The 12,795-nt window shown below is 42.5% G+C and overlaps 1 protein-coding gene across 6 annotated transcripts in view; it reads right to left on the bottom strand.

Moving 5' to 3' along the window:
* The window catches only part of NALCN (sodium leak channel, non-selective), a 209,976-nt gene that overhangs the window by 123,357 nt on the left and 73,824 nt on the right, over positions 1 to 12,795 (bottom strand). For 5 of the 6 annotated variants that reach the window (XM_029073990.1, XM_029073988.1, XM_029073989.1 and 2 more), the window contains 3 exons: positions 12,282 to 12,424; positions 12,038 to 12,142; positions 3,930 to 4,016 (listed from right to left, as the gene is read on the bottom strand). In XM_029073990.1, the coding sequence (XP_028929823.1) occupies positions 3,930 to 4,016; positions 12,038 to 12,142; positions 12,282 to 12,424 (335 nt within the window). Of the gene's footprint in view, positions 1 to 3,929; positions 4,017 to 9,239; positions 9,393 to 12,037; positions 12,143 to 12,281; positions 12,425 to 12,795 lie in introns of those variants that run through there. The other variant, XM_029073993.2, reaches the window with a different exon arrangement.

Consider the following 12,795-nt stretch of genomic DNA (forward strand, 5'->3'; position numbering starts at 1 on the left):
GGGCCTGGGAGCCAGAAGGACCTGGATTCTAATCCCGGCTCCACCATCCGTCTGCCGTCTGCAGATTGTCTACAGTTTGCCTACGGATTGAGAAAAGCCCGAGTGCAACAGATGGGCAAGTCACCCTGGGCAGGTCACTTCACTTCTCTGTGCCTCAGTTACCTCATCTGAATAATGGGGATGAAGACCGTGAGCCCTTATGGGACAGAGGACTGTGTCCAACCCGATTAGCTTGTATCTACCCAAGCGCTTAAGAACAGTGCTTGTCACGTACTAAGCACTTAACAAACACCACTATCCTCTCCTGCCCGCTCCGCCTTCTCCTCCTCACGTTGGGTTCAGGAGTTTCTAACGAATAAATAATGCACGGCCGAGATACGCTTCGGAATAGTGAAGCTGTTGGTTTAATTTAAGCCGAAAGCCAGTGGCAGTGAATGCCGTTATCCAGAGTTGGGCAAAATGGTGATAGAGTGGAGGTCCATATTTAGGTTCTGGGATGTGGAATGTTGGAAAACTGAGCATCAATTTTGTGAGTGGAGAGTAACGCCCTTGGAGCAACCCTGCTGAAAAATAATTTTGGTGACAGAGTTAGGAGACCACGGGGAGGGACAGAGGGGACCTCTGGGGAAGGTAAGGGGTGTCATAAAGAGGTTATTTGATTTCTTTAATCTTTCTCAGTTTAATTAGGGTGTTCAGTATTGCCCTAAAGAGTATTCCACATCCTCTATTCATTCATTCATTCAACAGTATTTATTGAGCGCTTACTATGTGCAGGGCACCTGCACTGTACTAAGCGCTTGGAATGTACAAATTGGTAACAGATAGAGACAGTCCCTGCCCTCTGATGGGCTTTCAGTCTAATCGGGGGAGACAGACAGACAAAATAATGTTGGTATTAAGCGCTTACTATGTGCAGGGCACCGTTCTAAGCGCTGGGGGAGATACAGGGTCATCAGGTTGTCCCACGTGAGGCTCACACTCCTAGTTCCCATTTTACAGATGAGGGAACTGAGGCACAGAGAAGTGAAGTGACTTGCCCACAGTCACACAGCTGACAAGTGGCCGAGTCGGCATTCGAACCCATGACCGCTGACTCCCAAGTCCAGGCTCGTTCCACTGAGCCACGCTGCTTCTCATTTATCTCAGAGATAAATGTCTTTATCTCTGGACATTATTACCTAATACCTACCTGAGTTGCTATGCCATTTTCTATACCCTGCTTATTACAGAGGAATGATTCTTTAAACCGTATTCAAGAAAAATAATTAAAAACAATTAAATGGCATTACAGTTTTTGCTTTGCTCAAATGCGTCATAGTGCCATGCCACTTAGGGAGCCATGCTGTTCCTTTACTTGTACTGCGGTAATTGTGTTAAACGTAAAAAATGGAACGTGATCATTTAAATACTTGGTTTCAACTTGATGGGATTTAAGGGAGGCGACACATACTTAACCCCAGAAACGAAGGCTTATACTGGAAATAGAACCGATCCTTAATTTTAGTGGCAATGTGGAAAAATGCTACATTTCTCCGACGTGAATGTGCCCGCAAAATAGACTATTACTATTACAGGGCAAATGTCCATTAATGAATATAATTAGTCAGGCAAAAGGTCTACATTACTTATTCAAAGTGTAGTTTGGCAATGGAAAAAGCAATGTAAGGTCATTTGAAAGAAGAAAATCCAAAGTTATTTAGAATTTTCCTTTCTCTTAACAATATTCATCACACTAATAAGTTAACCAATGAGTCCCTATTAAAGGAGCAGTGGATACAATCATATATAGTTGTATTACGACGCACCTGACCCTCAGATCTCTCCGCATCAGTACAGTGCTTTGCACACGGCAAGCGCTCAATAAATACAACTGAATGAATTAGAATTTTGAACGTCTATATCTCTTCTGGTGATGGCATTATAAAAATTTTTAAAGATGCTAAAAGTCTATAATGATAATAATAATTTTGTAATATTTCTCGTAAGTGAAATTAAAGTACCCCGTCCATTAAAACTATAGGCGTATTTCTATGATCCAAAAGTCAGTTTCTCTGGCAACTACTAGTTTCATGGGTTCAACAGTAGATGTTCATTTTTCATAAATCTCTGGGTCAGAGCTAACAATACAGCGGCGGAAACCATTCGGCGACTAATAAATAGCTGGAGAGTAAAATGTACTAATACCTAAACAGTCCTATATTTCTGACTGTAATTATTTTAGTCCAAAGGATAAGAAAACTATTAAACAACTGCAAACACTGAGCCCATTTTCTGTTTACAAACAACACAATCTCCAGGTTGCATTTGTATAATATTCCTAATTAGTCCTGCCTGCTTGAGCCCTTACTGCCAGCAACTTTATTCTAATCTTTGAGTTTGAAACCCATGAAAATGATTTAAATTTATTATAATGAAACAGAGGCAAGAAATATTAAGACTACAGAATCAAGCACTCTTCCATCTGAATCAATACAAGTTCCCTGTGAATGTCAGACAACAGAAGGTGGACCGCAAATTGCTAATGTTCAGAAAAGATTTATTTATTTTCCAAGAGACTCCACGGAGGTCCAAAGAGCTCCGTGCGAGTAGGAAGGATGATGTCACACTGCCCCCCACTATCACCGTAACGTTCGGGATTAAAGTTATGAAGACTGGGCGTCACAGTCACCGAAACATTTGTGAGCACGGTTACTAGTGAATAATTATGGGACTTACTGAGTGCTTTCTATGTGCCCAGTACTGTTCCAAGTACTGGCGGAGATAGAAATTAATCAGATTGGATTGACCCTGGCCAACATCTGGGGCTCACGGTCCAAGTAGGAGGGAGTAGGATCGAATCCCCATTTTACATATCAGGTTATCGAGGCACAGACAAGTTTAGTGACTTGCCCCAGGTCACAAGGCAGACATGTGGCAGAGCCAGGATTGGAACCCAGGTCCTCTGATGCCCAGGCCTGTGCTCTTTTCACTAGACCACGCTACTCTGTGGTTAACGTGGGCACGTGATGCTGCCCGGTTCGTGATTTTTCAGATCCTGGCCACTCTAGGGACACAGTCACGCAAACGACCCAACCAGCACTCTGACGGTTGCCAATACCTTCCAGTCTTTTCCCAGACACAAACTTCACAAATTCTACTCAGAAATGGATATATTCTCACTAACTGATGAGCATGCTGCCCTCTAATGCAATAAAAATCTCAGCTACATCAATGATTGCATATTTAAAATCTGTATTTGAATGGGGAGAACAAGGCCAAGTCATCCCCATTAAAAAATCCCCAAATAACCAGTGGTTACTTGGAGTTGTTCACCTTAGAGTGGTAGAACTTTACAGAGCAACATGACAGCTCATGACTGGAGAACAGGATCCACAACAAAAGGTTAAAGAAAGCAGTGAGGTTATTTAGGATGGAGAAGGATGATGTGTCTTCTGTGTGACCTTGGACAAGTCACTTATCTGTGCAAATGGGGACTAAATCTTTGAGCTGCACGTGCCAAGTTTTCTGCCTCTCCCTTGATTATATTGTATTTATCTCAACACCAAGTCACTTAACCTCAGTTCCCTCAGCTGTAAAATGGGGATTAAGACTGTGAGCCTCCCGTGGGACAACCTGATTACCCTGTATCTACCCCAGTGCTTAGAACAGCGCCCTGCACAAAGTAAGCGCTTAAATGCCAACATTTTTATTATTATTGCAATGCCTGGCCGACAGGAAGCACTTAACAAATACCCTAAAAAGGAAGAGCTACTAACCAGCCTTTTTCTATCCAGTATCAAATTCCCACCTGTATATTCTCTCCCACTGCTTAGTACATCGCTCTTGACAAATAAGCATTTCTTAAATGCGATTACTACTTACAACAGTGAAAATGAGTTTATAGACAAATGGTCCTGGGTGGCGGGTAAAAATAAAGCACTGAAATGTACCTGGAGACAAGCTGGAGCTCTACCCTGAGGCTTATTCACATCCACAGCTACAAGTTGCCATCCTCCAGCAGCATCTTCATGGAACATCTTCAAAGGAAGAAAATGTCTGGGTCAAAAACGCTCGCATTAATTCGATATTCTAATCACTGTTAGCGGTAAGGTACAATAGCACACCGGCATCCATCTTCTTCCTTTAGATATAGATAGCTGTTTTAGAAATAAACTTGTTTTTGGCTGTCTCTCAGAATCCCCCACCTAGCAGGGCCCCAAATTCCTCTTGCATCACGATGCACGTTACCGTTGAACCTATTTACAACCCACGGCATATATCGTTCTTTCGGTTAGAAAGTTTATCTCGTCAAAGATTGAGGCATGTCTATTTACCCACTCAAATATTTTCACTTCTCCTCTTTTTGAAAATATTACATTCCGATAACTGGCTCACATATTTTCACTTCTCGTCTTTTTGAAAATATTACATTCCGATAACCGGGGGATACTTTAGGTCACTACGAGGAGTCGGTGTACTGTTTCTACCGGGGACGGGCATTTAAGGCACAGAAATATTTCTTTTGCCGCACACACTTATGTCCTTGTGTTTGGCTGACACTAATAGCGAGGGAAAAATATGTGAGCACGCAAGATTTCGGTAACTCTACGTCTCCCGGTGATGGAAACTTCTGGGAGATCATCTGAAGCCTCGTCTACAAATATCTTTGCCTTGTGTTCTCGTCTTGAAGTACGAATAGCAGAATTCACAGACGATGGCCTCAGCACATGGAAAAATCCTGTGTTCGGGCTCGAAGCAGCTACGGCGGCTACACGATACAGCCCTACAGGTGGCCAAGAATGTCAAAAATGCACCTCCAACTGACCAACGGCCTCGGAATCACTTTCACACTAAAAAGTCGTACTTAGAGAAATAAGGTTATCCTCTTTCTCGACAATAGTTTCGCTTTGCAAACAGAAAAACTGAATGAGAGGAGAATTTATCTCCGCAAAGTCACTACCCAAAAATAGCTGGATGTTTCCTTAAAAGGACAAAATCCTTGAGTCAGTGGCTGAAAACAGTGTTGATATCTCATGAGTTTTCTTACCTCAGCACATAAGGCCCCCGGGACATACAATGTTGTTGAACAGTAGCTATTTTTTTTCTGTTAATTAGGGATAATTCTCATACATCACCTTAATTTTCAGTAAAAGCAAGGTCACTTTCTCGTATGAAATCCTTGCCTATACACTGAAAACCTCTACTACCTAGAATGCTTTGGACTGAGGCAAGTTCAGATGTCCACGTGTCCTGCGGATGACTGAGTTTTCTACACTGTGGCCACATAGATCTCAAAGACCCTCCAGGTCGGGTGACTAACCCATGTGTCAACTACGGTTCGAATCCCGGCTCCGCCGCCTGTCAGCTGTGTGACTGTGGGCAAGTCACTTCACTTCTCGGCGCCTCAGTGACCTCATCTGTAAAACGGGGATTAAGACTGTGAGCCTCATGTGGGACAACCTGATGACCCTGTATATCCCAGCGCTTAGAACAGTGCTCTGCACATAGTAAGCGCTTAACAAATACCAAAACAAAACAAAACAACTCCACGTGAGGAAACTGATATTCCCTTGGGGTTTCAGTCATCTGAGTTGGAGAGCACCTGACATATCTGCTGTCAAAATCTGAAGCAGGAGGCATACGGACAGAAACTGAATTGTACGCCCGGTGTGGGCAGGGATTATCTCTCTTTATTGCTCAATCGTACTTTCCAAGTGCTTAGTACAGTGTTCCGTTCACAGTAAGCGCTCAATAAATCCGACAACGAATGAATACCAGAGGATCGGGCTGCCCTCACGTTGAGAATCCCTTAATAGCAGGTACTTATTGGAACAGAGGCAAATCAGGTCCTGAGTGTGTTTTTACCGCAAGCTTGTTCTACGTCCTATAGGACCGGAGGGCTGATTTTCCTATATATTAGGTCTCTAGGCCATGTGTTTCTCTCTGTCGGCACCCCTGGAAGTTCGGATTTGGATCCAAGTGGTCTGGAAGAACTTCAGGCACGCAGGGAGTACTGTCCGTAAAATATTCTGGCTTTGATCTGGAAGTGACTCAATCATATGGAAAAATCAATGAGAGGTCGAATTAGAAAGGGGGAAGTTGGGGATGGAATTAGAAAGCAATGTGAAGGAGAATGAATGAATTCATTCATTCAATAGTATTTATTGAGCACTTACTATGTGCAGAGGACTGTACTAAGCGCTTGGAATGTACAAATCGGTAACTGATAGAGACAGTTCCTGCCCTTTGACGGGCTTTCGGTCTAATCGGGGGAGACGGACAGACGAGAACAATAGCAATAAATAGAATCAAGGGGAGAGACAACAGCAATAAATTAGAATCAAGGGGATGGACATCTCATTAAAACAACTGCAAATAAATAGAATCAAGGCTATGTACATTTCATTAAAATAAATAACAAAATAACAAAATGAATTCTCAGGCCCACTAGTTATTCATTTTATCCCAGAGAAATTCCAGTCGGAGGGAGCTTCCCAAGGGACATAGGGTCAAAACCTAGAAATTCACCATAGATAGTTATAGATTTGCCAAAGGATTCAGGAATCCTCTGGATAATTGGCAATTTTAGAAATAACTACTTCCTCAGCAGGAAGAGACACGGCTTATAAGGAGAGTCATTTGTAACATAATTAAACTACGAAGGGAAATGGAAAAATCATGTCCAAACTCAGTTGTCCAAACTAATCCTCACTAGTCTATATCGTTAGGTGTGGAAAATTTTTATCTCTTTTAAGAAATGTGCGCTTTTATTTGGCAAAGTCTGGTTTGATTTCCTTAGTGAATTAGGGTTTTGGGGGACTCCATCTGCCTTAAGTGAAATCCTGATTTATTCCTTCCTATCCTGTTGCTATGACCACTCGTTCAATGCTGGTTTTGCATTATGCTTCTTAGTCTGCAGCTCCTCCTAGTAACTGAATTCATTCAATAGCTCAAATATTCTTCTCACGCATGGTCTCAACTGGTGACCAAGTTGCTTTGGATGACTTTTATCATTACCTTGAGCATGTAGTAGTTCTCAGGTTGCTAAGGGGCTTTTCCTCAATATTTTTTCTACGTGTCCCATCCTTTCCTATTTCTTTCTGATATCACATATTCACCCAGAAGTCATCTTCTAAACGGCAGGGCTTCAGATATGTGTTTTTCAGAGGTGACAGGAAGGAAAACAACACGGGACCTAAATTTAGGCTACGTTCTCTCTGGTCAGCGTGTTTCCCCTCTCATTCCTTGAATAATATGTAATATGTGACTTCAGTGGCAAACTCGGAAGTCTGCTGTTGTTGATGATGACGATGGTATTCGTTAAGCGCTTGCTATGTGCAAAGCACCGTTCTAAGCGCTGGGGGGGGGGAATACAAGGTGATCAGGTTGTCCCACGTGGGGCTCACAGTCTCAATCTCCATTTTACAGATGAGGTAACTGAGGCCCAGAGAAGGGAAGTGACTTGCCCAAAGTCACACGGCTGACAAGTGGCGGAGCCCTGGATTAGAACCCACGACCTCTGACTCCCAAGCCCGGGCTCTTCCCACTGAGCGACGTGATCCTTTCTTTAACCCCGAAGTCCGCAGCCCCGATTCCCATGCCGGATGTTCTCTGCTGGAAACAACTGAGGTGGGACCTGGAGGAGGACCGGATCTCCTGGAATACACTGGGAGAGTTCTGAATTGATCACTCTACAACAGGTTGGAAACCCTGGAGTCACACTGAACGGACCGAGAATCTCCACAGTAGCTCTGGAGGAGGTCCTCCCTCTGAGTCACGAGGAGAGATACACAGAAAGATCTGCGTCGGTCCGGAGCGTGTCTCACAGTTCTCGGCTATGCCTAATGGCATATACTTTACCCTATACAACACGGCAAAGTGGGGTGTCTCTAGTTGTAAGCTCCCTTGAGACTGTAAGCTCGCTGTGGGCAGGGCCCGTGTCCGCCGACTCCGTTGAACTGTAATCTCCCAAGGACTGAGTACGGTCCTTTGCAAATATTAAGCGACCAAGAAATAGCACCGATCGATCGACTAAATATCACCGATGATGATGATCGGTTGCATACTGATGATCCTCCTATGGAAAACAACTGGAGAGAGGTGGAATGGCCACAGGTCATCACCTGGCTTCTTGGTAGTCTTCTTAGAGAAGCAGCGTGGCTCAGTGGAAAGAGACCGGGCTTGGGAGTCAGAGGTCACGGGTTCGAATCCCGGCTCTGCCACTTGTCAGCCGCGTGACTGTGGGGCAAGTCACTTCACTTCTCTGTGCCCCAGTTACCTCATCTGTAAAATGGGGATTAACTGTGAGCCTCACGTGGGACAACCTGATTACCCTGTATCTACCCCAGCGCTTAGAACAGTGCTCGGCACATGCTAAGCGCTTAACAAATACCAACATTAATTAATTAATTAATTAGTCTACAGGTCATTAGTAAAAAGAAACGACTCTAGTGATTCTTGTTAGTAATGATTCTTTGGTGGATGTTGGAGATAGATGAGATCGGGAGTTTCTGGTGTACTATTTCTAAAGGCTCCAGGGATCTTCATAGAAGCAGCGTGGCTCAGCGGAAAGAGTCCGGGCTTGGGAGTCAGAGGTCATGGGTTCGAATCCCGGATCTGCCACTTGGCAGCTGTGTGACTGTGGGCAAGTCACTTAACTCCTCTGTGCCTCAGTTACCTCGTCTGTAAAAAGGGGATGAAGACTGTGAGCCTCACGTGGGGCAACCTGATTCCCTGTACTTACCCCGTGCTTAGAACAGTGCTCTGCACATAGTAAGCGCTTCACAAATACCAACATTATCATTACCCGACAGACTTCTGCTGAGAAATGGCAGACTACAGCAATGAGAATCAGAGCTATTAACGAGCGGTTGGAAATGTCTTAGAGAAGCTCCTCTGTCTTAGTAAGATGGATGACTGGATTATCCCTACCGGTCTGAGGAGGTCCACTGTTTCCTGGATATATCCAGGATATACATCTGTTGCCGAATTGTACGTTCCAAGCGCTCAGTACAGTGCTCTGCACATAGTAAGTGCTCAATAAATACTACTGAATGAATGAATATATCCCAACCTGGGTTTACAATTAAAGGTACCTGAGACTACATTTTGAGGTCCAAGTTTAAGGAGTCTTACTCTAAGTATAAAATAGAGAGGGGGGGCAATTCATACAAATGCATTTCACAGCATGTCACAGTAACTGAACTATGATTTGTTCTTTGTGTCGGGATTCTTGCTCCTATTAGCATATCCACACCTACCTGTCACCTTTAAACTAGTCTTTTGTAAAATCCTCCAAAAGATATGCAGGTGTAGATTTTTTCAGCACATCTCACATTTGATAGTTTCATGCTTTTTAGGCTGTACTATCAAATTTTCCGGTAAGGTTCTTCCATTTCTGACAAGGGAGGGCGTTTGGTTGCTAGGCAGCAGGAGTGGTACTGCTTTCGAAGAGGCCGACATGCATGGGCTCATGTTACCTAGCAACTGGCCCTTCAACAATGCCTTTTTTTCTTAGTGTCGATTTCCACCAATTTTTATCCCTTTTTCCTCAGTTTAAAATGAAGATATTTACCCCACAGATGTGCTAAATATCCTCCCGATTGACTACGATGGTAAACCAACATGATTTCTGCCTGTTTTCCTCCAAGGTTCCAGATCTGTCTGTTACAGACTTGATTTTTCAACTGCCGGTCGGGTCGTGTGCCCAAACAAATAATCCCAGAGCTACAGTCATGTGTATCTGCTAAACTGTAATTTCATGGCTGATCGACTTAATTATTCATGCACGCAGACACTTTAGAGCATTTCACAGGCAGATTCCGTGTACACTATGAATTCCAGATTCAGGGGTGCGCTGATGAAATAGTTCAATTTTGATTCACCGCATGTAATAAAATACATATGTAGGTTCTTTCTCTTAGGTGTAAGAAGCCCCTACTTGGGAGAGGATGAAGAGCGTATGATCGCGTGAAGAGCAGTACTTTTGTTTTACGGAATTTGTTAAATACTTCCTATGGGTCTGGCACTGTATTAAGTGCTGGGGTAGAAGCTAATCAGGTTGAACACAGTCCATAGTCTACTGGGGCTCAAAGTCACAGTCACAATTAACAAATGAGGTAACTTGAGGCACAGAGAGAGAATTTAAGGGATTTTCCCAAGGTCGCACAGGGCACAAGTGCTGGAGAACTTCTCAGTCAGAGGCGCTAATATCACCTCTGGTAACCACCAGGACCCCAGTGGTTCTATGTGTAATTATTTAGATAAAAATTAGCTTTACTTAGGAAGGATAAACTGGCTTTACTTAGGATGGATGGAGATTATATGTTTATTTGCTTCATATAATCTTGGACCTTGGGTGTACAGCACCCTCCTTGAAGGCCTTATTGGGGATTAGATGTGCAAAATCCCTGACGGGAGGAATCATGTCTTCCAAATCTATTGTAATTGTACTCTCCCAAGTGCTTAGTCCAGTGCTTAATAAATAGCACTGATTAACTGATTGATTTTTTCTCTCGGAAAAAAAAAAGATTAAAAAGTTCTGTTGTGGAAATAATAAGAACGGAGAATGTAAGATAAAAAATCTGAATTGCAGATTGTTGATTCCTTACTCAACTTTAATACTCCTTCTATGACACAGGCATGGCATATCATAGTCCCTGCCTCAGATAAACTTTGAATAAATATAGATCACATAGATTACCAAATTTCATAGGCGTATAAAATTGATCTTAGGATATCTGAATCAAATACACTCATACAATAAGGCTGCTATATCGCTTCCAAAATAATCTATTCAAATAGCTATACATAGTTTTTGAAAAGCCATGTCAATACACATGAGTTATTGCGATCACTTGAAAGAATGTGTGGAAAAAGAATAGATTAAATTCATTTTTTTCTTGGAACATTCCTGTCACAATTTTCTCAATGAATTACTGCATCTGAATGTTCCGTAGGCTTTCAAGACACCACTACACATTACACTCAATGGATCGAGGAAATTTCAGTAAAATATCCATAACCATTTTTCCATAAAATTCAAGTAATAATGGATCCTTCTCAGTTTGGATTCTTCAAAGCAATATTAATTTTATTTATGTACTCTCCTCTCCTCTTGAGAACTTCCATCTTTATTTTAAAGGAAATTAAATTTAAATGATTAGATTCTCCTTAATTATCTGTGCGAGAACCGAACTAATAATAGTGTTGAGAAATTCCGCTGTGGGTGTTTTAGATGTTCAAAAATAAAGCTGAATGAAAAAACACATAACTATCTGAAACTGGAAAACAGAAAGAACTTGCGGAAAACTTGTGAAAACTTAGTGGCCATTTTAAAAATGAAAACAACAAAAGAATCCTGGTCGGTGGGTTAAAAAAAATGGTTCCGTAGAGACAGATGCTCAGATGCAGACGGAAATGGAAAACCAGAGAAATGCTCCGGTAGGCAACTTGGAGCTCTTTAACATCCCTTTCGCCTTTCACCAAGGACACCCACCAATTCAGTGACCCTAGGTTTTCAAGATACTGAGATGTCTAAGCAGAATGAACGTAATATATACTGAATTTGATTTCCTCCAGGACGTAAGTTGTGGGTGTTCATCACTGCAGGATGGCTTCAAGTGAGGCATCGTCAGCAAATGGAAATCATTTATTTTTCTTAGGTCACATTTACTCCCGATCCTGAGATACTATGCTATTCAAATCTTTGGAGAAGTAGAGTTCAATATTACTTTGCTTTTGCGGAGGACATTTAACTGTTCAAAGTTCTCCCCCTCTAGACTGAGCTCGCGATGGGCAGGAATGTGCCTATTTGTTGTTATACTGTACTTTCCTAAGCCCTGAGTGTGGTGTTTGGCATATAGTAAGACCTCAATAAATATGACTGAATGAAGGAAAGTACGTCCCAATCACTAGAGTATATTTTTTATGTTTCTTTTTCCAGTTGGAGGGTACGCTCTCAAGTGCCTACTATAGTGCACTGAGCTTTGCGGGTGCTCAGTAAATGCGACGACTCCTATTCCTCCTATGAAACGTGAATAGCATTTTGGTACATTACCTGTGTTGTAGCTGTTGAAGTGGTGCTGCTCCTGGATCCCCACATCTGCTGAAACTGCACTCGGATTTCAGCAAACGTTTCAATAATAACGGCAATGAATACGTTCTAAAAGGAAAAAATAAATATATACATGTAACCCGGTCTTAAAAAGAGGCTCGGGAAAGAGGAAAGTCCAAGAGCAAGGCGGCAGAGCATCATTAGTATGCCTGACAGCTTTATCAGAACAGAACAAATTGTACAGTACCTTAACGAGCCAGGCAAGGAAGAAAATCAAGGTGATGAAATAGAAGTACGAACGCCATCGGGGAAAGCTGTCAATTGCTCTATACATAAGGAACACCCAACCTTCTTGGGATGCAGCTTCGTAAACGGTAAATATGCTTGTTCCTGTGGATAGAAATGACAACAGAGGGTTGTTTTTTTTAAGGGAAAATATTCTCCTGCTTTCTGTTTGAAAATGGAAAAAAGCCTTAAGGATATTGTGTACTACATTATCATGCTATTGCTTTTCATCACTTTGGCTAGACATTTTCTATTATTCATCCTGTGTGATTTTAGAAGTATTATGACTATTTCATTCAAACGGTCTAGGCTTTTAAGTATGGGATAACTAATAGGTCTGTAGAGAAGCAGCGTGGCTCAGTGGAATGAGCCCGGGCTTGGGAGTCAGAGGTCGTGGGTTCTAATCCCGACTCCGCCACTTGTCTGCTGGGTGACCTGGGGCAAGTCATTTCACTTCTCTGTGCCTCAGTTACCTC

The sequence above is a fragment of the Ornithorhynchus anatinus genome, chromosome 10 (genome assembly GCF_004115215.2).
Source record: "Ornithorhynchus anatinus isolate Pmale09 chromosome 10, mOrnAna1.pri.v4, whole genome shotgun sequence".
Taxonomy (NCBI): domain Eukaryota; kingdom Metazoa; phylum Chordata; class Mammalia; order Monotremata; family Ornithorhynchidae; genus Ornithorhynchus; species Ornithorhynchus anatinus.